The sequence below is a fragment of the Marmota flaviventris genome, chromosome 7 (genome assembly GCF_047511675.1).
Source record: "Marmota flaviventris isolate mMarFla1 chromosome 7, mMarFla1.hap1, whole genome shotgun sequence".
Classification (NCBI taxonomy): Eukaryota; Metazoa; Chordata; class Mammalia; order Rodentia; family Sciuridae; genus Marmota; species Marmota flaviventris.
In genome coordinates this window covers 97,840,480-97,867,363 of record NC_092504.1, presented here as the reverse complement: position 1 = coordinate 97,867,363, position 26,884 = coordinate 97,840,480, and the positions used below count along the sequence as shown (strand labels likewise).

The 26,884-nt window shown below is 35.5% G+C and overlaps 1 protein-coding gene and 1 pseudogene across 1 annotated transcript in view; both read right to left on the bottom strand.

The window, feature by feature from the left end:
- Positions 1–25,343, bottom strand: part of Eif4e (eukaryotic translation initiation factor 4E) — a 44,001-nt gene extending 18,658 nt beyond the window's left edge. Inside the window, exons 1-2 of the mRNA XM_027926789.2 lie at positions 25,235–25,343; positions 1,732–1,838 (exon numbers count right to left, since the gene is read on the bottom strand). Of these exons, the coding sequence (XP_027782590.1) occupies positions 1,732–1,838; positions 25,235–25,252 (125 nt within the window). The 5' untranslated portion in view covers positions 25,253–25,343. The remainder of the gene's footprint in view (positions 1–1,731; positions 1,839–25,234) is intronic.
- Positions 15,896–16,378, bottom strand: LOC114085389 (small ribosomal subunit protein uS8-like; annotated as a pseudogene).
- Positions 25,344–26,884: the final 1,541 nt, after the last annotated feature.

Genomic DNA, 26,884 nt, shown 5'->3' with positions numbered 1-26,884 from the left:
AATATGTACCTTGATTACTTCTTTTCACAATAACAACACTAAGAATTGTGCTAACAACTTGAATGAATATACAGAGATACCACTGAAGATAGTGAGAAAAAAAAATTCTGGAGCTACTGTCACACTGAATTAAATGAAACTGCGATTCAACTTATTACTTGGGTAGAATGCCTCCCTAAGAAAGGATTTTACCCTTCCAGAATTATTTGACTTTTGAAGTTTCACTACCTGATAATCCCCATTTTCTAGTAAAACTGATGTGTTCCTCACTGAAGGAGACACTGAACCACAGGTGTCCTGTGAGAACACTTCATAAAGTATGTTTGGATTATTGCTTTAAAAAGTCTCCCATGATAATGAAAGACTAAAAAACATATAAAGACTACAAAGAGGTGCTGGGGCTGGGGCTCAGTGGTAGAGCACTTGCCTAGCACATATGAAGCACTGGGTTAAATTCTCAGCACCACATTAAAAAAATAATTAAATAAAGTCATTGTGTATCCATTTACAACTAAAAGAAAATATTTTAAAAAGACTGTAGGGGCGGGGATTGTGGATCAGTGGTAGAGCGCTCGCCTAGCACGCGCAGGACCCAGGTTCGATCCTCAGCACCACATAAAAATAAAGGCATTGTGTTGTGTCCATTTACACCTAAAAAAATAAATATTTAAAAAATAAAAATAAAAAAGACTGTAAAGGGAAAATATTCTTTTAGCTAAAGGAAACTTAATTATAATAGGCCTCTTTCAAGTAATCATAATAAGATTTGCCCCCCAAAAAATAAGAAAAAATAAAAACAACAGGAATTGAAATAAAACTTTAAGATCCTCAATTAATCCCACCTGACTTTTCCTCTAGGCTCTTAAACTATTTCTGAGTTGCCACCATCATCGAAATCAAGTTAATTTTCATTACACAACCCAGAAAAACAATCAGAAAAACAGAAACAGTATTAGTGAGAAGGAGTGGGTAGTTGTGGAAAACTACACATAATGAACTTTGACTTCCTACTATACTGTTAACTATGAAAACATCCTCATCTCCCCTTCTCCTTTCCTAACGTGTCTCTTAAATACAACCAACCTCTAGTTAGTCTACACCTTGTACCTCTCCTTTTTCATTCCAACTTTGAGTTACCTGTGCTTGCTTTACATATTTGTATATGCCCTATTCACTCTTCAAACTGCCCCAATTTGTATTATCTACACTGTAAAAAAAAAACTTTCCCCTTTTAAAAAAAAGACTTTTATTTATTCATTTTTTTAATAATAGCTATGTGAACCTTTTTCTAATATTAGCTATGTGAGCCTTTCTTTATTTGACCTTTTAGGTACATATGCTATCCTAAAAACAAACTATTTTGTTTCCATGATCCTCCACTCCCACAATCTTTATGTCTACAACCTTCACAGGCATTGTCCCTCAACACAAACCCTCTATTTGTTGATATCTCAGACATTTGTCTTGAGTCAAGTTCACTTCTCCTTAAGAGAATTAATTACTATTATAGCTTCAATTACAACCAATACAGATAAATTTCAAACTCTAATCTAGTTCTGAGCTCAAGATTCACACACAAAACTGCCTGATGTTCATGAGTCATCCAAATGAAAATGGAAGCCTCAACCTGAGCATACAAAAACTAGTCTCATCTAATTTTCCCCTTCAAACCTAACCTCTTCACCATTTTCCTTACTAAGTCACTAAACCTAGGTGTGTGAGAAAGCTTACCTGTTCTGTAGAGGATGTTTTATATAGTGTTCTGGGTTAGCAACCTCCTGATTAGATTCTGTTTTCTCCTCTTCTGTAGGCGGGGGATTAGGAGTAGGGGTGGTTTCCTAATGGAAACAATATAAAACATTATTCTAATTAAACTTGAGCCAATGATGTCAATAGTCTTTTTTAAGGAGAAGGAATCAGAGCAAATAATTTCATAGAACAGATCAAAAACCAACCTCTAATAACCAGATTCTTCTTCCTTCCAGTATCTCTTCATTAAGAGAAAGTTTCTCAAATTTTAAACTATAATTTTTATAAAATATGCAGTATCCACCTACTTGCCCATTTTTAAAATATCAATATTAAGCAACAAAATTAGGAGAATCAACTATTTTCTTAACGTGTCATATTATTGTATGTTATTATTGGGGGTAGACGGAGGACTAAAACTAGTTTTAGAGAGTATAACAACTATATTGCAATGGCAAAAAAAAAAAAAAAAAGGCTTTGTAAAGTGATCCAGCCAATGATACAGAGGTCCTTGCCTTTACGTCATACTGTTTACTACTCTATAACTTCAAAGTTTAGCAACTTGACATTTTCAATAATCAATATGCAAAAAAAGAAAGTGGCTTCTTTTAGGTTAGGCATAATGAATACTGTCACCTAAAAATATCAGAAAGAAAAGGAACCTGAGGACAACTTAAGATAGGTATTCACCACATTCCTCCTATTATTATTGATGCTAGTGTAAACTGATCAAGAAAACATAAAGGAAAGACACCAGAAGCTGAAACAAAAGTTGCAGAGTACAGAGATAGGGCTACAACAGTGTTTGGGTATCAGATTTTGGGTTGTTTTGGTGATTCTGGACATCAAACCCAGGGCCTTGTGTATGCTAGGCAAGCTGCTCTGAGTTTTTACTGCTAGGGTAGATATCAGATTTAAACTGAACTAACAAAACGATAGTCAGAGCAGATATGCTCTAAAAGATCTCAAACCAGATAGGTGCTTAACACTTGTTTTAAAGAATGCATTTTTTTCTTATCAACTTAGGATATGTACAGCAACTTCATTCTACTACCCTATAAAGTCACTCAGATCATGGGCTATGTCTTGATTTTGCTCATAATTATATTGTTAATGACCACAGTGCTCAAACTCAACAGGAACTATGAGCTCTTAAAATTGAATAAATTCAAGCCAGGCTCAGTCTCACACCTGTAATCCCAGTGGCTCAGAAGGCTAAGGCAAGAGAATCACAATTTCAAAGACAGCCTCAGCAAAAGCAACTAAGTGAGACCCTGTCTCTAAAAACAAACAAACAAACAAAAACAAAATAGGGCTGGAGATGTGGCTCAGTGGTCAAGCGCCCATGTTCAATCCCTGGTTACCCACCCCCACCAAAAAAAAGAAAAAAAAAACGGAATTCAAATGTTTACATAAAAAGATTCAAAATTTACATGCCATTAGGAGTACAGTTTAAGCTTTATTAATAAGTATCTAGCAATCAGGCAGACATTACTAGACACACAAAGAATTTTTAAAAGACAACTGAAGATCATCCCTAAAAGACATCCAAAGATGATTCAAAAATGTCCACAGAGACTTAGTAACGACGATTAATATGGTAAAACAGAAGATGGGGGATGGGGATGAAATTAAGAGTTATTTGAAAAGGGAATTGAATCTATTTTTTAAAAGAATCAAGAGTTGTGGCTCGAGTTGTGGCTCAGTGGCAAAGCACTTGCTTAGCATGTGTGAGGCACTGGGTTTGATCCTCAGCATCACATAAAAGTAAACAAAATAAAGGTATGCTGTCCATCTACAATTACAAATTTTTTTTTAAATTAAGACATCAAAACATAGTTTTGAACAGACAAGACTCCACCACATCCTCTCACCCACCCACTCACTGGGCCACTCCCAATGGATTCCAAGTGAAATGAATATCAAAGGCAGTCTTTAGCCTATAAGCAATAGGATCCCAGATGGAATTTTGGAGATGTGAAAAAGAATAACATATCAAAAAAGGTTAAGTATTTGGGTAAATGCAGGAAGGATCACCATGTAAAAGAGCAATAATACTGTCACGTGGGTTTAAAACAATGATGATCCCACCAAAGGGTTTGTAAGGTTGGGTATGCCAGCAAAATATATCCTTCTTCCGAAAGTACAGTACAGATTGAATAAGTAGCCTTTATCCAAAATGCCTGGGACCAGGAGTGTTTCAGATTTAAATTTTTTTCAGAATGAGATGTCTTAGGGATGGGACCTCAATCTTAACTGGGAAATTTGTTTCAAATGTACCATATAAACACAATTTGAAGGTAATTTTATATAACATTTTAAATAATTTGTACAATAAATTTTTATATTGAAGTTGAAGGAGTTGGAACAGAATTTCTTCTCTTGGTGACATTAAAGAGTTGTGCACCTGTATTTTAATGGCAACCTGTCACATGAGGGCAGGTTTTTCCTCTTGGGCTCAAAAATTTTCAGATTTTGGAGGCTCAACCCATAGTTGTATCCTCATTATAAGCCACATTTTCACAACTTTTATTTAAACCTTTTACCTCGGCAACATTAAAAAATGAAGCAAATGAGGAATTACAAGTTTCACGGGGTCCAAAATATCATCTTCTAACTCATTTAATGCTTTCCTTCCATTATTCTTCTTTTCACTATTAGAATAATGGAAGACTACGATGATAATCAAATCTATGAATATATAGAAAGAAAAACTGAGTAATCAGGAGAAAATATGCTCATTACCTAGAATTTAGAAAGTGCTCTTTTAATTTTAAAAGTCCTGCTTTAAATAAGTGACATAGTTTTTTTATTCCATTTGATGCAGCTTTGAAATCATAAAAATTTGTATCTTTCCTAAGTTAACTATAGTAAAATTAGCTACCCACTTTTAAGTACGTGTGGAAATATGAAACAATATACTAATTTAAAATCTTCTGATCATCACTTTTAATAGCAATTATCTTAATATGTAATATTAAAATAATTGTCTTGGGGCTGGGGTTGTGGCTCAGCGGTAGAGCACTCGCCTAGCATGCGTGAAACACTGGGTTCAATCCTTAGCATCACATTAAAAGATATAAATAAAAAATAAAGATATTGTCTCCATCTACAACTAAAAATATATTTAAAAAAATAATTCTTAATTTAATAAGACAATATAGCTTAACATGCAATGTAAGATAAATGCTTTGAAAAACCATAAAATATTTTTTCTTATTATAAAAACTTTTAATTTTGAATCAAATAACCAAGCTGTTTTTCCTTTCTTAAAATATTTAATTTAGAGGGGCTGGGATTGTGGCTCAGCGGTAGAGTGCTCGCCTAGCATGGGCAGGACCTGGGTTCGATCCTCAGCACCACATAAAAATAAAGGCATTATGTTGTGTCCATCTACACCTAAAAAATAAATTTAAATAAATAAATAAAATGTTTTTAAAAAATATTTAACTTAGATAAAAATAAAACAAAATATCCATATTAGATATTTAAAACTTTCAGTCTGATTCTATGGGGATGGTTCAAATTCTATGAGAAAGTCTTATACTGTTTCAATTTTTGTCATTAGAAATTAATAAATGATATCCAAAACAATGTCACGCTGTATTAAATTCTTTATTCAAAAAATGGTTTACAATTATGGATATATGCCTAATCAGAACAAAGATATGTATTTTGTTTTTAAAAGAATCAGAACAAAAAATACTTTTAGGTCATTCCTCAGTTAAACATAAATATTAATCAAATGTAACAAATCCTCCAATTTGTTCATTATTTATTTTAATTTGTTAAACACATTTAATATAAACTGTATATAAAAATAAAATTTAGATATTTTGAAGTTAGACCTCCTATTAAGATTCTCTGATTAATTCAAATGAGGCATGGGATTTTGGATAAATGGTAAACTAAGCAGCCAGGCTATGGGACAAGTGTGCCACACCAAGGAAATTCTCTCTGAAACTTTGTAAGGTTTCATGGAATGAATTTTTAAAACTGCTCCAATCACTTAAAAAAAAAAAAAAAAAAATCTGCTCCCCGCCATCCCCAGAATTGGGGAATGAACACAGGGGATCCACCACTGAGTTATGTCTCCACCCTATTTCATTTGAGATCATCTTGCTAAATTTCCCTTCAATTTAGCAATCCTCCTACCTGGGATTACAGGCATGTACCAGTTCAATCATATATTTTTTAAATATTGAAGACAGGAAGTACAGATGATCATGTGGGTATGTATGGAAACTAAGAAACACTTCAAAGAACAATTCTCTAAGAGATACAAACTTGTTTTCAAGGTTGTTTCCTATATAGCACAATAAGTAAAATAGTTTTAAATTCACATTCAATTTAAAAACAAAACTCTCTAATGAAAAGTCTCACCACATCCCTCTCCCTATTATTTAAGGCTGGTGGTATACCAATTAGAAAATTTCATGAGAAATTTTGTCTTAACATTCATATTTTCAAATCACCTGGACAAAAAGTAAAGGTTAATTTAATAATTGACTACTTTCAAAGTAATCAAACACATTTTTAACTTGAAAGACAACCTCCCCTTGAAAAGCCATTGTATAATGGGTAGAATAGGGAGCAAGTGGTGCTGTTTATCTAGAAGATGGTAACCAGTATACCTGAAAGATAGGGTTCGTGAAACCAAAGATATAGCTAGAATGGTAAGTTGGAGTGAGATTTTGATAGGCCTCAAAGGTCAGGCAGTGGAAGTCATTAACTGGAAGGTAAAAGAGATTAAATATAGATGGCAAGTAAGGAAATAGAAAAAGACAACCAGTTTATATACAAAGTATTAAAACTGATTTTAGATTTGCTGCATTTGTTGAGGTTCAAATAAAAATGTTCAGTATTTAATTTAGCAACTCCAGCTCAGTAGGTGGTCTTAGCAACAGAAGTTGACAGGGGAAGAAAAAAAATCAAGCAAGAGTAGGGACAAGTCACAAAGAATCCAAGGGAGCATTTTAGTACATTCAGCAAAAATTAGTACATATTATCATATTAGCCCTATAGAATGATACTAATATAAGAAAGCTAAATATTTCCCAGATCTAGTGCTATTACTCTGCTTTCTCTCATAAATCTGACTTAATTTTAAATTCTCAATATGTTCAAATCTATTTCCTCCAACTACAAAACATGCTTTTTCATTGCTTTGAATATTCAAATTTCTCACCAACTCTTAATCTAAATATACATATAACTACCTCTTCTAGAAATAATGATGAGCTCTCCTCCCTCAAGATACCCGTTTACATCCTCCATTACCTTCATACAACAAATATTTATTCCTAAGAACTTTCAGATTCTCCCCCCCAACATTAGGAGACACAGCCCAATCCTTAATTCGAAGTATATAAAAGCCAATGGTTTGTTGAATAGTCCCTAGGCACTAAAATTGACCTGAAGCAGTAATTCAAAGTGTGGTCCATAGTACTGGTGGCTCACCAACTGGTTATAGTTTTCAGGGAAGTTAAGGCATAAAAATGGAAGGTAAATACTTTATAACAATTTGGTAGTAATTATATATGTCTGATGAAACTTTTCAAATTCAAGAATACATTTTGTATGCATTATAACAGCTTTATAATTATTTTACAAAAAACAAAAGCAGGTCAGGTATACTGGTGCACACCTGTAATTCCAGCTACTCGGAAGACTGACGCAGGATCACAAGTTTGAGGCCAGCTTGGACACTTAATAAGACCTTGTCTCAAAAAATAAAAAGGACTGGGGATGTGGCTCAATACTTTCCTAGCATGTGCAAGGCCCTAGGTTCAATCCTTTGTACCACAAAAACAAGAAAACACAACAAAAACAAAACAGTTTTTCACCAGAGTAAGAGATACATTGGGGTCAGACCCTACCTAAGGTAGAATCCCATCTCTGCCATTTGCAGCTATAAATCATTGAGCATTCCTATGCCTCAGTTTCCTCATCTTAAAATGGGCATTGTATGTAAACCCTGTAGGATTACTGGAGATTACCAGAATAAGTGAAAACCATTTAAATGGTCTGTGACACAGACCTCAGCACCACATAAATGTAAAATATGTTGTGTCCACCTAAAATTTAAGAATAAATATTTTTAAAAAATAAATAAATAAATCATAAATTAGGTTCATTTATTTTCCCAATACCATTCCCTATGGTTCCAAACAATACTGCAACCAACAGTCTTTGCAAATGAGACTCTTAACTTCACTACTTGTTTTCCTACAGCAAATGTAATCCCAGATCTACCAATCACTTATCTATTTGGAAGCAATACTGGAAAGTGGTCAAAAGCCGGTATACACTTCTAGCTCCTATTTGTGTGTGTGTGTGTAGTACTGAGGATTAAAACCTGGGCCTTGCACATGCTAGGCAACCGGTTCTACCACTAAGCCACATTCCAGACCTTTTTAAATTTTGAGAAAGGGCTTGAATTGTCCTTGAACTTGCAACCCTCCCAAGTAGCAAGGATTACAGGTATGTGCCACCACACCTGGCTTGATCAATTCTTTGAATTTAAAGTATAATAGAGGGAATTTTTTAAAAATAGGAATTTAAGTGAATTTGGATGGGACCTAAAAATCTGTGTAAGCATCACTTTCTTCATTTGTAAATAGCTGTAAGAGTTTTTAGTGACAACATGAGACACTGGCACTTAAGTGACCAATACTATCAGATACCATTAATAATCAGTACTATCAGATGCTATTAAACTTAAGAGTTTGGAAAGGTAAGAAAGGATGAGTAAATGAGTAAATGAATCAGATTTCCAAACTCTGCAAACATCTGGTTAATCTTTTCAATTTCACCATTAGGAAAAACTTGTGAAAGTCCAATCACCAACTTTATATCTAAGTTACATTGGATAAGGAGTGGTAATTAAACCACCTGGGACATGTTGCTAAATTAGTCCTTGACTCGGTGACTTCTGTCTACCACCCTCAATTACACCAGATCTTCCTCATCTTCCTTCCCCTAACCCTACATAAAGAATAAGTATGAATTCAGGAAGAGAAGGAAACAGCTGATGAACTGTTTGGAAATAACTACATAACCACAACACCCAAATGATTTTAAGACCAACGAGGACCTTTCTCAATGACACAAAATAAATGTGCAAGTTCAATGCCACAGAACTAATAATGAGTAACAACATGACTATAGTAAAACACCTCCAGGAGAACTTCCTTTTATTTCTACTTTGCTTTACTCTTTAGTTGAATTGGAAAGATCATGAGTGGCTGAGTAAGAAATGTAAATGCTATGATGGCCAAGAAAGCTATCCAATTACTTCAACAATTTACTAACCCAACATTTCAGTGCGTTGAAGGCAATTCGTTAAGGTATAAAATAAACACCAAAAGTATAGGTAGAGAACAAAAGGACAGCACTTTATAATTTCAAAATGGTAACATCAATCCTCAAACCTCTTCCAAAATATGAGTTTTAACTTGACAGGTAACATTTACTAAGTTGCTACCATCAAACAATTTGCTATACGTATGTCAACATATTCTGTTTTCACAAAATTGTGAAATCACTATTCTCTCCACTCTTTAGATAAAACTTATTCTCTGGAAAATTAAACATGTCCAAGCTATAATCTGCATTAAAACCCGTAACTATCAGGGATTATGGCTAAGAATACCATGTGTACTAGCATTACTTATTTATTGTTTTAGTGTAATTATTACTAGAACTTCATTCACTCTTAAACAAGCCCAGGATTGGATAATAAATGGTTACCAAGGAATTCTTCTAAGTAGCATAACCCTACAGTACGTATTATGTTCTGCTCCACAGCCTCAGGTTCAACACCTTCACTCACCTTGACAAGTGCATGCCACTGCCAATAAATTAGTAAAAAAAAAAAAAAAAAAAAAGCATGAATGATATATATACTTCACCCCCCCACACACACAGATACAAAATCCCACTACTAGGGAAAAAAGCAAGTAAATACTAAGAACCAATTATAGTGAGTATACTTTATCAGGCAGAACAGCATACTAATGCCTACTGATCAACTATCTCACATATACAGGTAATTATGAACAAGAATCCTCTTTTACAGATATAAATAACTAATTTTAATAAGGAAAGTGTTATGTAAAAATATACAAATAGACTTTACGGTACTTTACTTTCTTCTAGTATGCAAATACTCGATTCTCAGGTATCTTTTTAGCAAACCATGCACATCCCTCAGTACTTCCCAGGTATAAATTAGCATAATTAACTAGTGTGCAAGAACAAGTAGAGCCTCAATATCTGTCTTGTAAAAGATGAAAAAAAAATCTAGGTGAAAGTGCTAAGACTTTGCCACATGTAAATTAATTCTTTTGCATCTTAAAAATATAGGTATATAAATTCATATAAAATAAAAGAAACCAACTAATCTGGCATCACTCATAGTGTGATTGTAGATTTTGCAGGTCTTGTTCCTTGTCTGTAAAGTATCAAAACCACAATGTTCATACTCCTACCCTAAGAAAAGTATTATGATGATTTGTTGGATTGAATCTAAAAATATTTCAAAAATTCACAAATGCTTAATCAATTTAAGGAATAATCTAATTACCTGCTCAAAATTAATGACTAGTATTAGACTACTAAATAAACAGACAATTAAATTTGTTGGGGTTTAACAAAGGTTTATATATCTGCATAATCAGAATATGTAACTACCTTTTATTTTTTTAAAAATCCCTATAGCCCACACTTAAACTTCAGATTTTCTAATATATAATTTTAAAACTTGGATGCATTCTTAACAACTAGAAAGATATGTGAGCATCTTGTTACATTTTAAAATAAACTAATTCCTAAGGAGCAATACTATCTATCTATTGACTAAATTACTGTGCAAATCTCAGAGCCTACAAATTCAGATGGGGGGATGTGATGACAGAAATAAAAGAAATAGATGTGAACTAGAACAATAACAAGGATAATAATAAAATTTAAATGTCACTACTATTTAAACCAAAGATTACCAGAACATTCATATTTCAAAATAACTATAGAAAGATTGACACATGCTAAATATTATCAAAACTAAAAAATGTCTCAAAATATATCAATTTTTGGCTGGTTCGAAGGTAGTTAGTTATCTCAACTGAATAATCACTGTCAATTACAGATCTAACTCCTTGTTGTACTCTTTGCCAAGTGTGGTGGTGGACACCTGTAATTCCAGCCCCTTGGGAAGCAGATGAAGGAGACAGCAATCTCGGGGTCAGCCCCAAACAACTTAGTGATATCCTGTCTCAAAATAAAAAAGGGCTAAGGATGTAGCTCAATAGTAAATGGCTCTGGGTTCAATCCCCAGTTCCCCCAATCAGAACAAGTGTTTATACTACAGAAAACAATACTAGTTACATTAACATGATTAATTATTAATATTGCAATTATTCTTTAAAACTTGTCAATAGGGCTGGGTGTTATAGCTTATTATGTGTAAGGCCCTCAGTTCAATCCTCAGTACTGTGAGAATAAACACAAAAATACTTCACTAATAAAAATTCAAAAGGCAAACACTTTAAAGAAGATACTTTTAAAAATGACAAGCATAACTAAAATGTTAATTTAAAATTTAAATCAGTCTTTACATGTCACCATAAAACAAATGAGCAGTTGAATGCTGTAAATTTTGTGTTCACTTTTAACAATTTTTTCAATGATGGTCAATTATGTTAAAGGTTAAAAAAATGTCAACGTAAACTATAGTTTTAACAAGCAAATTATTAGTATATACCAAGAATTATCTTTCAAAAGAAAATATATTTTGAAGAAACATATTTCTTCAAATAAATTACAAACAAGCTTAGCCAGTGTTTCATGTGCCCCCAGGTTACATATACTTCTACTTATGATTAAGTTAATGAACTATCAAGTTTCAGAATATAGAAAGATATTTTTTAACCTAGTAATTAGATTTCTGAGAGATTTCTTTCAGGGAACTGACAGGACAATGACAGTTTCATATATTTTATATTAATAAAGACTATATATATATTAGATATATAAAACCAAATAGTAACAAATCATGATGATCATGATACAGGCACTGCACTATTTTTAAAAAATATTTTAAAACATTAGTACACCAGACACAGTGGTGCACAGTTACAATCCAACCTACTAGGGAAGCTGAGGAAGGATCACAAGCTCCAGGTCACTCTGGGCAAATTAGGAAGACCCTGCCTCAAAATGAAAATTAAAGAAATGAACTATCAAGACATGAAGATGTGAAGGAAACTTAAATGCATATTACTAAATCAAAGGTTACATATATAGGAGTCCAACTACAACTACACTCTAGAAAGGCAAAAAGGCATGGGGAGTAGAGACAGGCAGAGCAGAAAGGATTTTGGAATAGTGTGACTATTCTGTATATTACAATAATGGTGGATATTAGTTACTACACATTTCACAAAACCCACAAAAGGTACAACACCAAGAATGAAATCTAATCATGAGTTAATGAAGGACCCATCAGTTGCAACAAATGTACTTCTCTGGTGCTGGATGTTGACAGTGGGAAAGCTGTGCATGTGTGGGGGAAAAGAGCATATTTAGAACTCTTTGTACTACCTACTCAATTTTGTTTTGAAACTAAAACTGCTCCTTAAAAAGTACTTAAAAGAGGAAAAAAGAAAGTAAAAAGGCATAAATAGGTATATGGTGAATTAACATTTACATACAAGTTAACCAAAATATTACTAGAGAACACCTACTTATTGGGATTACAGGTTTTCTTCAGTGATCTGATGCTCCAAAGTTGTTTTACCAATATTATATTGAAGTCCAAATATATACCTGAATCTACTTCTAGTTGTTCTAGTACTCTGCCAATCCCCTCTTGCACCAATATCACATCACATTTTTTAATTTTTATTTTTTTAGCTGTAGATGGACACAATATATTTCTTTTTATTTATTTATTTTATATGGTGCTGAGGATCGAACCCAGTGCCTCACACAATTGAGACAAGTGCTCTATCACTGAGCTACAACCCCAGCCTCCAATATCACATTTTTAAGTTGCCTTTGTTTAATAATTTTTTTCCCTTGTGGCAGGGCAAGTTTCCCATTCCCCCTTTCTCTTCCTTTTAAAAATTTATTGGGCTGGAGATGCAGCTCTGTGGTATACTGCTTGCCTAACATGTGTGAGGCCCCAAATTCGATATCCAGCACCACCAAAAAAAAGAGAGAGAGAGAGAGAGGGAGAAAGAAATTTACTAATGATTTTCATTTGTTAATATAACCTCCAAACAATTCACACAATCATTTTATAAAGCATGTATTGGCAAACTTTCTATAAAAGGCCAATGAACATTTTAGGACAGTAATCTATCACTTTAAAAAAATTTTTTCAAAACTTTTTAAAACGTAAAAGACTATGATATTTATGTAATTGTATATAATATATATAATTATGTTGATATATATTACATATATATAATTATAGTAGGCCACAGTATGCAGAACTAACCATGAAATATCATATGTACCTTGCCTACAAAGATTTTGATATTGTGATTCAGTTTATACAGAGTTTAGTAGTATTTTATTCAATAATTAACATCTCTCCACTATTAAATCTTTTTCAAAAACAAACCTAGGATTCTTCATTTATTTATTAAGTTCTCCTTTGTATTCCTCAGTAGAGTCGCATAGTTATTATAAAACTGTAATACTGTTATGTCATCAGAATGCAACTTACTGTTATAACTTACATTTAAAGTGTAAATGATAACTCTATTTTGGGGGAGCAACAATGGAAATTGAACCCAGGGTGGCAAGTATTCTATCCCTGAGCTATGTCCCCAACCTTTTAAAAAAAATTTATTTTATTCCATACCAGGATTGAACTCAGCAACACTCAACCACTAAGCCACATCCCCAGCCCTATTTTGTATTCTATTTAGAGACAGGGCCTCACTGAGTTAGTTAGCGCCTCGCTTTTGCTGAGGCTGGCTTTGAACTCACGATCCTCCTGCATCAGCATCCCCAGCGGCTGAGATTATAGGCATGAGCCAACATGCCCAGCAAAATTTTTATTTTGAGATAGGGTCTCACTATATTATATAAGCTGGCCTCAAACTTGCAGTCCTCCTGCCTCAGCCTCACAAATTGCTGGATTACAGGCATCTATCTGCTACCACTCACAGCTCATTTATTTATTTATTTTTAATATAAATGTATTTTTTTTCCTATTCAGTAATTCATTAATATAAAGTGAAGGAAAGAGCTGGGTTCAATACCAAAGCCTGGCACATAAGCACTCAAATGTTTGAATAAATGGATGATTCTAATATTACTTCCCAAAATCTCACAAACTACAGCACAGATTTAAGAAACTAAACACACACTCTCGCGTATGGAAAAAACAAAAGGAAATAAAGTGGGGCTGGGGATGTGGCTCAAGTGGTAGCGCTCGCCTAGCATGCGTGAGGCACTGGATTCAATTCTCAGCACCACATAAAAATAAAATAAAGATGTCGTGTCACCTAAAACTAAAAAATAAATATTTTTTTTTAAAAAAGAAGGAAATAAAGTGGGTGGGACTGGAATGCAGACAGACAAGTGGTAACCGGATCAATGTATGCAACAAGAGCCTTAAAGGCTGGCAGCAGTATCATTAAAACTGGGAGTGAAGGGAGGTAAAAGAGAATTCAGTAAAAGCTGTTTAGAGAGTAGCTAGGTCCCTCAATCCCCTCTGCTACTCCAAGCTACTCGGACTGCTGCCAGAAGAGTTCAAAAAGAAAAAGAAAAGAAGCATCTTAGGGATAGAGGTAGGGAAAAGAATATGCTTTAAATGTGTGTGTGTATATCCTAAAAAGCATAACTTATGATTTTTGTATGCATATAGAATTACAGAAAGTTATAAAAGTCAACATTCAGAAGACAAAACAAGAGGGAGAGAATGAACAAGGAGAAAGAAAAGTGAGAGACAATACCTGGGAATTTAAATAAGACATACAAGACTGCAAAATACATGAAATTTCCCAGAGAACTAGTCTTAAAAAATCCAAAATCTGAATGTTTCAAAAAGAATAAAAAGATGAGACGATGGGCTGGGGTTGTAGCTCAGTGGAAGAGTGCTTGCCTAGCATGTGTGAAGTACTGGGTTCAATTCTCAGCACCACATATAAATAAATAAAATAAAAAGTCCATCGACAATGAAAAAATATTTAAAAAAAAAAGAGACAGGAGAGGAAAAACACAAATAAATCTGTCAGATGTGATAGATATGAATTGCCATATTTAAAAAGTCCTGCCTTTTGGCTTTCAACTCAGGAGGCCAAAGCACAACTTTCTTCAGTTGTCCTGAATCCAGGTTCTTCTGACATCAGCGACCTTCACAATGCTGCCCAGCTTGAACACCAAGATCAAAGTCATATGCCTGAGGTGCACTGGGTGGAAAGGTTATTACTGTATCTTCTATGAGGTCTACCTCCAAAAGAAAAAAAGGTTGGTCATGACATCCCCAAGCCAACCAGTGAATGTAAGGGTCTGAGGACAGTGAAACGGACCATTCCGAACCAAGAAGGGGAGTCTGAAGTGGTATCTTCTACCTTTGCCCTCATTATCAAAGCCTCAAAGAACCACCAAGAGGCAAAAATAAACAGAAAAAAAAAATTTAAACACAGTGGAAATATCACTTTCAATGAAACTGTCAACATTGTTCCAGAGAATTTTTTGGAACCACTGAAAAGATCCTGTGGACTGCCCTGCCCAGCCCAGTCTGCGAGCTGCAATGTTGATGGTAGCCACCCTCTATATGACATCAACAGAGGTACAGTGGAATACCCAAAAGTAAGAAGTACAAGGGAAAATATTAAATAAAGGATTGACAACCAGAAATAAAGTTTAAAAAATTAAGAAGTTCATACTCACACTGTATGTCAATATGAAATGGGACAAGAATCTACAAATTTCTAAGCAATGGGGATATGAAAGGAATCAGTCATATTTAAAAGAAAAAAAATCATCAGAATCATTTTAGACTTATCAACAGAACTACAGAACAATTATCTTCAAAATTCCAAAGAATTCTATGCCCAGGCAAACTACCAGAACAATACTGCTTAATATTCAAAGTCTCAAAAAGTTCTTTAACTAGCATATATCTTCATTTTTTTCTTTTACTTTTTTGTCCACTGAGGCATTTCATTGTTATGTACGTTTTATATCCCCAGAAAAAGAATCCCAGGATTTTTCCTCCTGTGTTTTCATCCTGCTTCTTCATAGTCCATGATGCCAGCTGAAGTTGTCAATACAATGCAACCAAACTGATAGGATGGGAGCAAATTATTCTGACATTTTTCTAGATCTTTGAGCTGCACATAGAACCTGGGGCTGATCATTCCACACTTGTTTAACCTGCTTGTGAGGGTGACAACAATTTTCCCAGCTCTGTGATCATCCATGATTTCAAATTTGCCAATGTCATGCTTCATCATCACAGAAAACGGACAATGACTTTGGAGTACGGCCTAATAAGAACCTGGTGTTTGCCTCTCTTTTTAGCACCATTGATGTTCTTGAGATCATCAGCCAGGACATTCATGTACACTATTATGGCGGCACGAAAAGCCTGGCGGAAAAAGCCCATATATCTTTTCTTAAAAAAAAAAAATTACTAAAGATGTGATCCACCAAAGTGACACAAGAAATCAAGTAAGAGGAAGGCAATGGACACAGGCAACAGAGGGGTGCAACAGAGAAGTAAAATGAGAGGGAATCAGAAACACAGTAAAAGGAGATCAAGTGAAGACGAATGTGCAAAAAATGTAAGAGTTAATAGTTCAGACTGGAGTAATGTGATTCAGGTGAATGTGAGTAGAGCAATATGATTTGATGGCTATTATGACCAAGACACATTTCCTAAAAAAACCAAGAGGATGGGGCCCAGTGGTAGAGCACTTGCCTAGCATGCACAAGGCCCTGGGTTCATCCCTAGCACTGTAATAAAGAAAAAATGAAAACCACTAAATACTATGGGTTCTGGCCCAGGTTAAATCCATACTTAACTCAGTTTGACCATGTATGTGATAATGAAGTTCTTTTTCCCTCCTTTGTGTTCAGCTCCCTTATTGGACCCAAAAGAGTATTGCTTTAATCTAATCTTAAAATAAGATAATAGAGTGGCCTATTCCCACAAACTGCTCTCCTACTGCATGTTCTTGCCTGGCCCACAACACAACCCTGCCAGATAATAACTGCAGACTCCTCTGTTTCCAAGAACCTGAACAAGGTTTCCCCAGGAAGAGCTTTAGTAGACATTATAGAAGCTGAAGCCAAACTAGGAACAAGAAATTGTATTCAAATTATTTTCTCTAGGGAACTTTTGTAAACTAAACAACATGTTAGCTGAAAGATACATACAATGAAGATTACTACAAAAAATGGAATTATTAACAGGAAATTCAAGATAGAAAGTGGGAAGGAGACAAAGAAATAATCATGATGAGAGTATTTAAAAAAATGAGGTACTGATGATCTCTTAGGTTATGGATACATAGATATCCAGTTTCTTTCTCTAAAACTTACGAATGTTTTATACTTTGTTTCCCTACATAAACAGTTAACTCATTGAGGAAAAAGACCTAAGAATTAATTAACTTGACAACCAACTAAACTTGAACAATTATTTTATTTGACCAGTACTGTTTTTAACTTCAATTTGTTGTCAAAATACCTACCTTATAGATATGCTACCCCCTGCATGAAAGGATATAAGTAAAAGGTTATACTGGTCGTCAATATAGAAATAGTTGTTAAACCACACTATGTAATACATTCTATCAAAAAAAAGTGAGTGCTTTACATATTGATATATAATGCTCTAAAATAAATATTGGGCAAAAATGCAATGTACCAGAATACTGTGGAAGATGGCTATTATTTATATATTTTTTAAAATCACATTTACTTGTATATACAAAATGTCTATTAAAAAAAAAGACAAGACATGGATAATGCTGATTGCTTCAAATGATGATCTCCCTAAACAGGAATCAGCTTGAGAAGATTTCACTGTATATTCCTGCACAAATCCCGAGTTTTGAACAGTATTAAGACTACCTATTCACACAGTTGAAAAAAAAAAAAAAAGCAATAAAATTAACCCATAGAATAATTTTAATTTTATACAAGACCAAATAAATAGCTTTGGAAGTTTAAAATATACTGAAAAGGGTTTCTAGGATAAAATTAAATCATTTAATCCAACCAAATTGAACATATCCAATTTTACTTTACAAAATCAAACAAAATATATATTCATATATTTGTACACAGTACAATGTGTCTAGATTCTCAAGTAGTAATGTACAATTTGAAAGCCACTATCTACATGGCTAATTAAAGTTATCAAAGTTAAATAATGTTTAAAATTCATTTCCTTGATTGATCTAGGCACATTTTCAAGTTTGTAACTGACATGTTAAATTAGTGGCCAATGCAATAGACAGCATACTACAGTATTTTCATTATCACAGAAAAGTCCTCCTGAATGGCCTTTTTATAGTAGGATCCTCAAAAAACTAAAGAACATGAGTACGTTGGAAAGGGAAACTCAGTGGTTGGGGATAGGGAACAGATAAATTTTTCACATTAAAAGGATTAGTCTATGCCAGGCCATGTGCTTGATATATTTCATGTTAACTCAATCCCTACTGCAATCTGGTTTCCTGTGTAATTCTATGCATTTTTATTTAAAGCATTTAAAAACATTCTGAAATGTGTTTGATTCCTACTGCAAAAAAAGAAAAAAAAAATCTTATAACTTCACCAGACTACTAAAGGGAACAATTCAAATTTTGGACCACAAGTATGTATTATTAAATCAAGGGAAAAAAATTATAAAAATACAGTAAATGCTAAATACCATTAACATGGCAAAACTCAAGTTCAAATGAAATATTTGAACAAAATTCACTCCTAAAAACAAAATTAAAAAAAAAAAAAATCACTCCTATTCCCACAATCTAAACAATATTATATAATCCTTTCAGAAATTATTTTATATTTGACCTTTTTTTCCTTCTTTTTTTTTTTTGTACTGGATATTGAACCCAGGGGCTTAACTACTGAGCCATATCTCCAGCCCTTTTTTATATATTTTATTTAGAGACAGGGTTTCGCTGAGTTGCTTAGGCTGATTTTGAACTCATCCTCCTGCCTCAGCCTCCCAAGGCACTGGGATTATAGGCCTGTGCCACCACGCCTGGCTATATTTAACTTTTTGTATTCATAAAATTATTAAATATATTACACCATATTAACATTTACATTAATATACAAACATATTGGTATATATTGATCATAATATTTATATATTTTATATTTGTGTATAATGATGATGTATGCATCAATTTTATGCCTAATATACAAGTTTTATTAAAAGAAAAGAGTTGGAGGGTTTATTTTAGTTGAATTTTACTTTGATTTTTTCTTGAACAGGACAATAATAAAGCTTGAGACCTGGGTCTGAATTCTGGCTCTCATTTAGGAACTATGTGACAGAAAAAAAATTTACCTGAAACATGAACTCCCTACCCATTCATTTCATTTAGTAAAAAAACACAAGAAAAAATTTTCATTTTCTCTCTCCATTAAGATGTCAGATTTTCTTAATTAATACTTGAAATTATCCGTGTTGATACATAGGCTACTGCCCCATAAGAATTTTTATAGCAATATTAACATATTCATGTAAAAATGAAAATTTTATTGACTCATTATAATCAACAGCAGAGAAAGAATATTTTAACTAATTTCTGTATAGTACTTTGTTTTAACAAGCTTAAAATACATAATGAACACGTGTGTTTTAGCTGAAACTTTTTCAAAACAATTGTTCAACTTTGAGAAACCTTTCACCAAAATTAATAATAAGTACTAAAAATCCTAGACCCATTATATTAAATACAATTAGTATACAGTCCTTCTATATCTGCAGGCTTGTTATTGGCAGATTCAATCAACCTCAGATGGAATATTCAGGAAAAAAACATAAGTGTCTATACCAAACATACACAATTTTTTCTTGTCACTATTCCTAAACAATACAGAACAATTGCATAGCACTAATGTTGTAATATGTATTATAATTAACTTAGAGATGACTTCAAGTATACAGGAGGCTGTGTATAGGTTATATGCAAACATTACACCATTTTATATAAAGGACTTGAGCATCTGCAGATTTTGGTGTATCTGCGGAGGGGACTGGGGATCCTGGAACCAATCTCCTCGGATACCAAGGACTACTCTAACTGCTTGTTCAATCTTTCAGGTTCAGAAATTGTGGTGGTATTTTCTTAGTAGTTTTATTATTCAACATGACAGTATAATAGCACCTAGAAAAAACTGTCCCCACATTTTTTTATTTTATAGCTGTAGCAAAATGCCTGATAGGTTTATCAAAATAAATTTCCTTTTCTGAAGTCACCCAAAGAAAGCACATTGCATGCTTACTGGAAAGAAGATGTCACCATTGTGAAAGTACAACTCTGGAATGTGGTTATTTTGTTTGAATAACACCCCAGCTGTGTGATCTTGGGGAAAGTTAGTCACACAAATTTTACCTTGGTCCCTTGGTTTTCTCATCTGTGAAATAATAATACTACCTACTTTACAGGATTTGCTATAAGGATGGTATGAATATATGTAAAGGAATTAGTGTGGTGCCTGACTTACATTAAGTGCTATGTTAGCAACTACTAAAAAATAAAGCTGTTTCCATTAAATAATAGCTGTTACACACAGGTCATTTTTAAAAGGCCATTTTTTTTGTTGTTTTTTTGTTTGTCATTTCTGGAGTTTGTTGTTTAGAACTCTGAATCCATACACATGAAGTACAATACTGCTTGGGTCTGTCATGATCCACTGGAAAGTAAACAGTATGATTCAACTTCAGCTTTCCATTATTTCTATGGAATAACATTTTAAAAATTTACACTTCTGACTACATTCTCAGATATTTTAGAGCAAAAACGGTTCTTTTTCCCTCCAGACACAACAACAGACTTATGAAGAAACATTTGATTTTTTTATGTGTATTTTTTACATAATACCTCTGGACATAATACCTTTATTTTATTTATTTATTTATATGTGGTACTGAGGATCAAACCCAGAGCCTCACACATGCCAGGCGAGAGCTCTACCACTCAGCCACAACCCCAGCGCCCCCACTCCCCCCCACCCCCGAACATTTGATTATTACCAAAAATTTTTAGCAGTGGGTGGGAAGAGTATCTTAGGGTGGGAGATCATAGGCTTTGCATTTGTTGCTAATGGCCAAGGATTGATAATCAAAAGGCTGCAGAATTTCCTAGCAGAGGAAAAAAATGTGTGCATGGAACGCATTGATAGAGTATTAACCTCATCTGGTCCTTCTTAACTGACAAATTCTCATCTTTGAATACTGCATTTAAAAATCAAAATTACCTTAACATGTCTTATTCCCAATTTTTCAACTAAACTTAGAAATTTCAATGTTTCTAGTAACAGATATTAAAATGAGACTATAACCCATGCTCATTTTCACTTCTAAAGTCTGATCAAGACTGTACAACTCATATTCAACAGATGTTAAAGGAAATTTCTAGTGGGAGCAGGGAAGAAAAAGGAGAAATTACCATTGATAGAAAAGTTAATTCACAGGTCCCTTAATAAGTCGAGGACTGCTGATACTTCCAAAATAATCTAAATCTTATCTAAATTAAACAGAACATTTTATAAAAGTGTTATTTGCCCACAATTTTCTATTCAAGTTAGATTAAGCTTACATAATTCACTTTATGTATGATTCTCTGCAATTTCAGTGAGTAAACTGTTTATCTACACTAAATATATTGAAGTCAAATAACTATTCATATTAGGTCAGAGTATAAAACGAAATGAAGTTTGTGACACAAATGCTAGAACCAAATTTATTTGGCTTATTAACCATCTTTGATATATTGGGTTCTTCAATTAAAACAAAAACACCTATACTAATTTATAAAGTATACCAATCAACAAAACAGTGTTTCACTGACACACACATTGAATTTTACAACACAACACTTATTTGTCAATATGTATTTAAGCCTTATTTAAACTCTCTGCAATTCAAAGCATGTTTCTAAAGTATAAAAAAGGAAACATTAAATCTTCTGGCTGTCCAAGTTGATTCACTGAAGAAATTAATGTAGAGTTCAAATAGTTCAAGTTACAATGTAAAAACAAGTAAAATTACATGCCTTCAGTTAACTGAAGAAATCAAAATTTATCTTACCTTAAAAACAAATACAAGGTGAAAAAGGAGGGGGATAATAAAGAATGCAGAATGAAGATAAAGCTACAAAGAAAGATGAGCCACTGGAGGTAAGATGGCCTGGGGACACTGCCTTACCATCTTAAGTAATACCAAGTCTAATTTTGACCTAGCCACAATTCAAATGCCCATAGGATTGACAGAAGAGTACTGTTTGTCCAATGTTAAAAATTCTGTCACATCACCTGTAAAAAAGTAAAATGCTTCCTTTAATTTTCTCTTTCAAGTTTCTTGTCACTTTAATATTTATAAACCCTACCTTAATGTAACTAAACCCATACACACAATTAAAACTTTACAAGGACTTAAAATGACTAATATTGTATGTAATTTCCACTGACAAAAACTACCAAATGTCTATGAAAGGTGAAATAAGGAGGAAAAGCCCATGGCTCTTTCTAAATGCTTATGATTATGCACAGTTTAAAAAAAAAAAAGGCATTAATGACACTTACAAGTTAGCTGAAGTACCAATGAAATATGATTTTTTTGTCAGCAATATTACCTCAACTGCAACCTGGTATTAATCAGTTGCTTAAAAAACAAAAAAATCCAAGTTGGGGTTGTAGCTCAGTGGTAGAACTCTTGCCTAGCGTATGTGAGGCACGGAGTTGGCTCTTCAGCACTACATAAAAATAAATAAAATAAAAGTACTGTGTCCAGCTACAACTAAAAAAGGAGGTAAGATGGCCTGGGGACACTGCCTTACCTAAAAAAAAAAAAAAAAAATCCAAGACCAGGGGTACAGATCACTGGTAGAGTGTATGACTATCATGCAGGAGGCCCTGGGTTCAAGCTCTAGTGCCAAAAATAAATAATGAAACTGTCAAAAGAAATACTACATCATTAGCCTGTGGACAAGGGTGCATAAAAGTAGTAAAAATTTGTATTTCTCACTAAAAATGCACACTTCAATACTATTTTACATATAACCCCAAACTACTATAGTTTCAATCTAGGTTTCTACATTTTAAGTTCTTGGGTTGTTCATCTCCCTAATTTTTTTTTTTTTTAATTCCTCTTTCTAAATTTAAACACACTATCCAAATCTTCCTGGGCCAGGACTAGAACACTGTATCAGTGATCACAACACTGGGAATTAAGCTTAAGAGTTTAAAACGAACAAGGTATAGAATCACATTTTGTATTAACTTTGTATCCTTTGGTACACAACCCTAAACATACCAGGGACTATAAACATTTACTAACTCAAAATCGTCCTTCACCACTTGAGTGTTTGTGCTGAAACAAACCTGAATAGCTTCACAAAATCTGAAGGACCTAAAAGTTACTGATGAAACTTTACGAACACATTACTGTTTTATCATTTAAAGATTTTTAAAGCTTGCCTCCATTACCACTGTAACCTTTCTTCCCCAACACTAGTATAGTGGCTTGGAGCAGATCCTGTCAAAAGTGGACATCAGAATCTCCTAAAGGCGTTTTAAATTTTACATATTTATACTTCGTTGTTATATAACTTTAATGCTCTAAAGTCAGCTAATTTTATTAGCTACTTAAGAGAGGTTTGCAGTCAATGTAATTCCCAGAAACATAAATGAAAACTGGTGCCAATAAATAACAAGCAAAGAAACAGAAAAACTGCCTTAAATTCTGGCAACAAACAAGGACAGTTTGCATCAATGTAATATAAAAAAAGCGACTGTGTAGTCTATGGGATAATTTTTTCAAAGTTTTTTAAATAAGTCTTTTTAAAAGTCAAAGCATATTGGTAGACTATTACCAAAATCACAAATTATCATGTACAAATTCACAAAAATACCTGGCAAGGAAAATCTGCAACAGGTTCCATAACGTCAAATGTTTTCTGGTTGCTAATATACTCCATTATGCACCTGAGACATTATCACATATGTGTGACAATCCGTAAAAGGCAAGAGAGGCCCAGAAGTCTCAGTGAGCCAGTGTCGACAAACTCAAACTATGACAAAAATATCCTCTGCCTTAGGGTTAACTACCAACTTTCTGGCCTGAGATTAACTTGCTTTAAGAAAGTTTAAAATGGTGCCTATATGGAGAGGAAAGCTTGTAGCATGAAAAGAAAAAATTCAAATGGAAAAGCACTCTTAAAAGTTAAGTTCTACTTCCAATAAACCGTGTAGCAGAAATCTTCCAGGCGATAAAGACACGGAAGAACAGATGGATCTAGACGCGATCGCATTCTCTGAGGCGTGCGCACTGCGCGGAAAGGATGAATGAATGGAAGACAGGCGCGTGTGAAATGCAGCAGGTCCGGCCGGCAAGCCGACCGGCAGCAGCGCTCAGTAGCAGCGATCAGTAGGCCTCGCTCCTCCCCCTTCCCTCCTCCATGACAGCCCAGTCCCAAGCATGGAGGGGCGAGGACAATGTGATCCCCCTTCTCACCACCACCACCACCCTCATTCTACTAGAGAGAGCTTAACCACGCGACACCGGGGTTTCCTCCCCATCCCAAACCTTTTTCGCCTCCCCAGCCGCCAACCCCGGCAACTCTCCGATGCGCTGGAGTAACATGCGCTCGACCCTCTCGTCTCCCCTCGGCGAGATCGAAGCTTCTCCGCGCGTGCCGCGGCTCCACTCCCGCCTATCCCACTCTCTCGCGCCGCGCGCCCACCGGCTTCCCAGCCCACCGGTCTAAAGAAGACCCTCGCGCGCCCGGCACCCGAGCCCCTGGACTGGCGCGCTGGAAGGAGGGAGGGAGATGGAAAAGCTGCCCCGAGGCTCCCTCCTCCATCTCATTCCAGATCGGCTCGCCGCCCACCCTCCTTGCGGATCACAGTGCCCGCTCCGAGCCGGCCCCGCGCCCTTCTATCACGAAGACAATCCCACACACCTAGCCCCGAGCCTCCGTCATCCTACACCCCTGTGGACAACGCGCGGCTCCGCAGGAGGCGCCACGCCGCCCCTCCCCCACCAGCTCCCCCAGTTCTCGGGCCCCCACCAGAACGTGTGCGCTACACGCCGCCTCCGTCAGCCTCCAGGGCACCCCCAGTTGCCCGCGGAAGGTCAGGCCCAAGAAGAGGGGGAGGGGGCGGCAAGGGATAGCGTGCGCGCCGGGAACGCAGTCCCGCGGGGTCCCTCAGTCCGGAGGGAGACCGAGCGCGGGGACCCGTGGGGGTGGGGGCCAAAGGCAATACTCACCGGTTCCACAGTCGCCATCTTAGATCGATCTGATCGCACAACCGCTCCTGAAGGGGGGGTGAGAGGAAAAAAATGAGATTCAAACCGGATTGGCCAGTTACTATCCACGTGACGGACGTGTCCGTTTGGCCCTGGCGGCGCCTGCGCAAGACTGCGGCTGCGTGTGTAACAAGAGGCTTCTGGGAAGTGGAGTCTCTGTCTCTCGCTCGCTCGCTCTCTTTTTTTTAAGGCAGACTTTTTTTTTTTTAAAAGGGGACTGATCACGTGGTCGTTCAGCGGGTACGGCACTCGCGTGCTGTGGAGTGATTTTCAGTCCTCTGCTCTTCCGCCTGGATAATTTCCGTCGTACTTACTGCTTGGCATGCCTAATGTACCCTTTGTCGCCCCATCCTCCCATCTTCCCCAGGAGGTTGGGAACTGCAGGCTCAGCACACACAATTAGGCTTCATTTGCTTAGTTGAGGTCCTAGGACAAGTTGCTTGTGCGTTTATTTAGTTTTCTTTTGACCTCCCACCATTTTCTCTTTAGTTTCAAAAAGAGGCGGCGATGGAGAGTCGTTTAAGCAATCATCCGTCCCCCGGCTCCGCTAGCGCTGGTGACCACTTGTTGCCATCACTGCGAAAAGGGATCGGCGGAACCTCCCGCAGTGCCCACTCGCCGCTGCTGGGGGGAGGGGGAGTGCACCCGACAGTTTTTTCTGTTCCAAATCCTGAGATTAAGATCTCAGGGATAAATCTTCTGGCAGTAAAGATTATTTGGAAGTTCTGTCCAGCCGGTTCCAATATTCTGATTTAACGTGAACAGAAATAGCCCAAGTCCAGGTGCCAGCCAGGGAAGCCACTCTGGGCTCCGCTGACTAAGCCCTGGATTGACCGTCAGGAGTCGTTAAGCCGGGTCAACTATGACTCTTGACGTTGACTCATTCTCCTTAGGGAGTGACTTAATCATTCTGTACTTCTTTTCATTTATGAACCGAAGGTGATAATACGCTTACCTCACAAGGGTGTGCTGTGGTAATGACTGTAACCAGCTTTGAAAATGCATCGGACTCTGTAAATACTTCATAATAAGCAACCGACTGCCTTCCTAAAGATCAGCTGCTTTTCTCTGCTATTGTTTTTTTAAACAATGTTTTTTTGTTGTTGTTGTTTACTTTGTTACATTATGATGTGCAGTAATGCAATTTTAAAAGTTTCAAGATCATTTTTTCTCTTTACGACTGTAGCTGACCTCAATAGGTGCTTTAATATTCAGGAAATTCACAAGAATCACTGGCAATTAGAAGTGTGTCCCTGGTCTGGCATGCTACATTTTCCTTCCTTCTAAAATACAGTGCTGTCATTTCTCAAGGCAGCGTTATTCTGAAGTCTGGTTATTAATACAACAAAGGTGAAGAAATCTAGTAGACTACTACTATAAGGTTCGAATGAGGAAGACACAACCTCATTGCTGTCTCCCACGCTTCTTAAGAAGGTTAACACCAGGAAAAGAAGTATAAACAGGCTGCCTGTGTCTGACTCCTTATGGTGCTGCTGGTGTCCAGAGCTGTGTCATACCTATTATTGAGTACATAATGGATGCTTGGGATGACTAACACATAATTGAGGCTATATAAGAACTCGAAGTCATGTCCAGCTCATATGTTTTAGT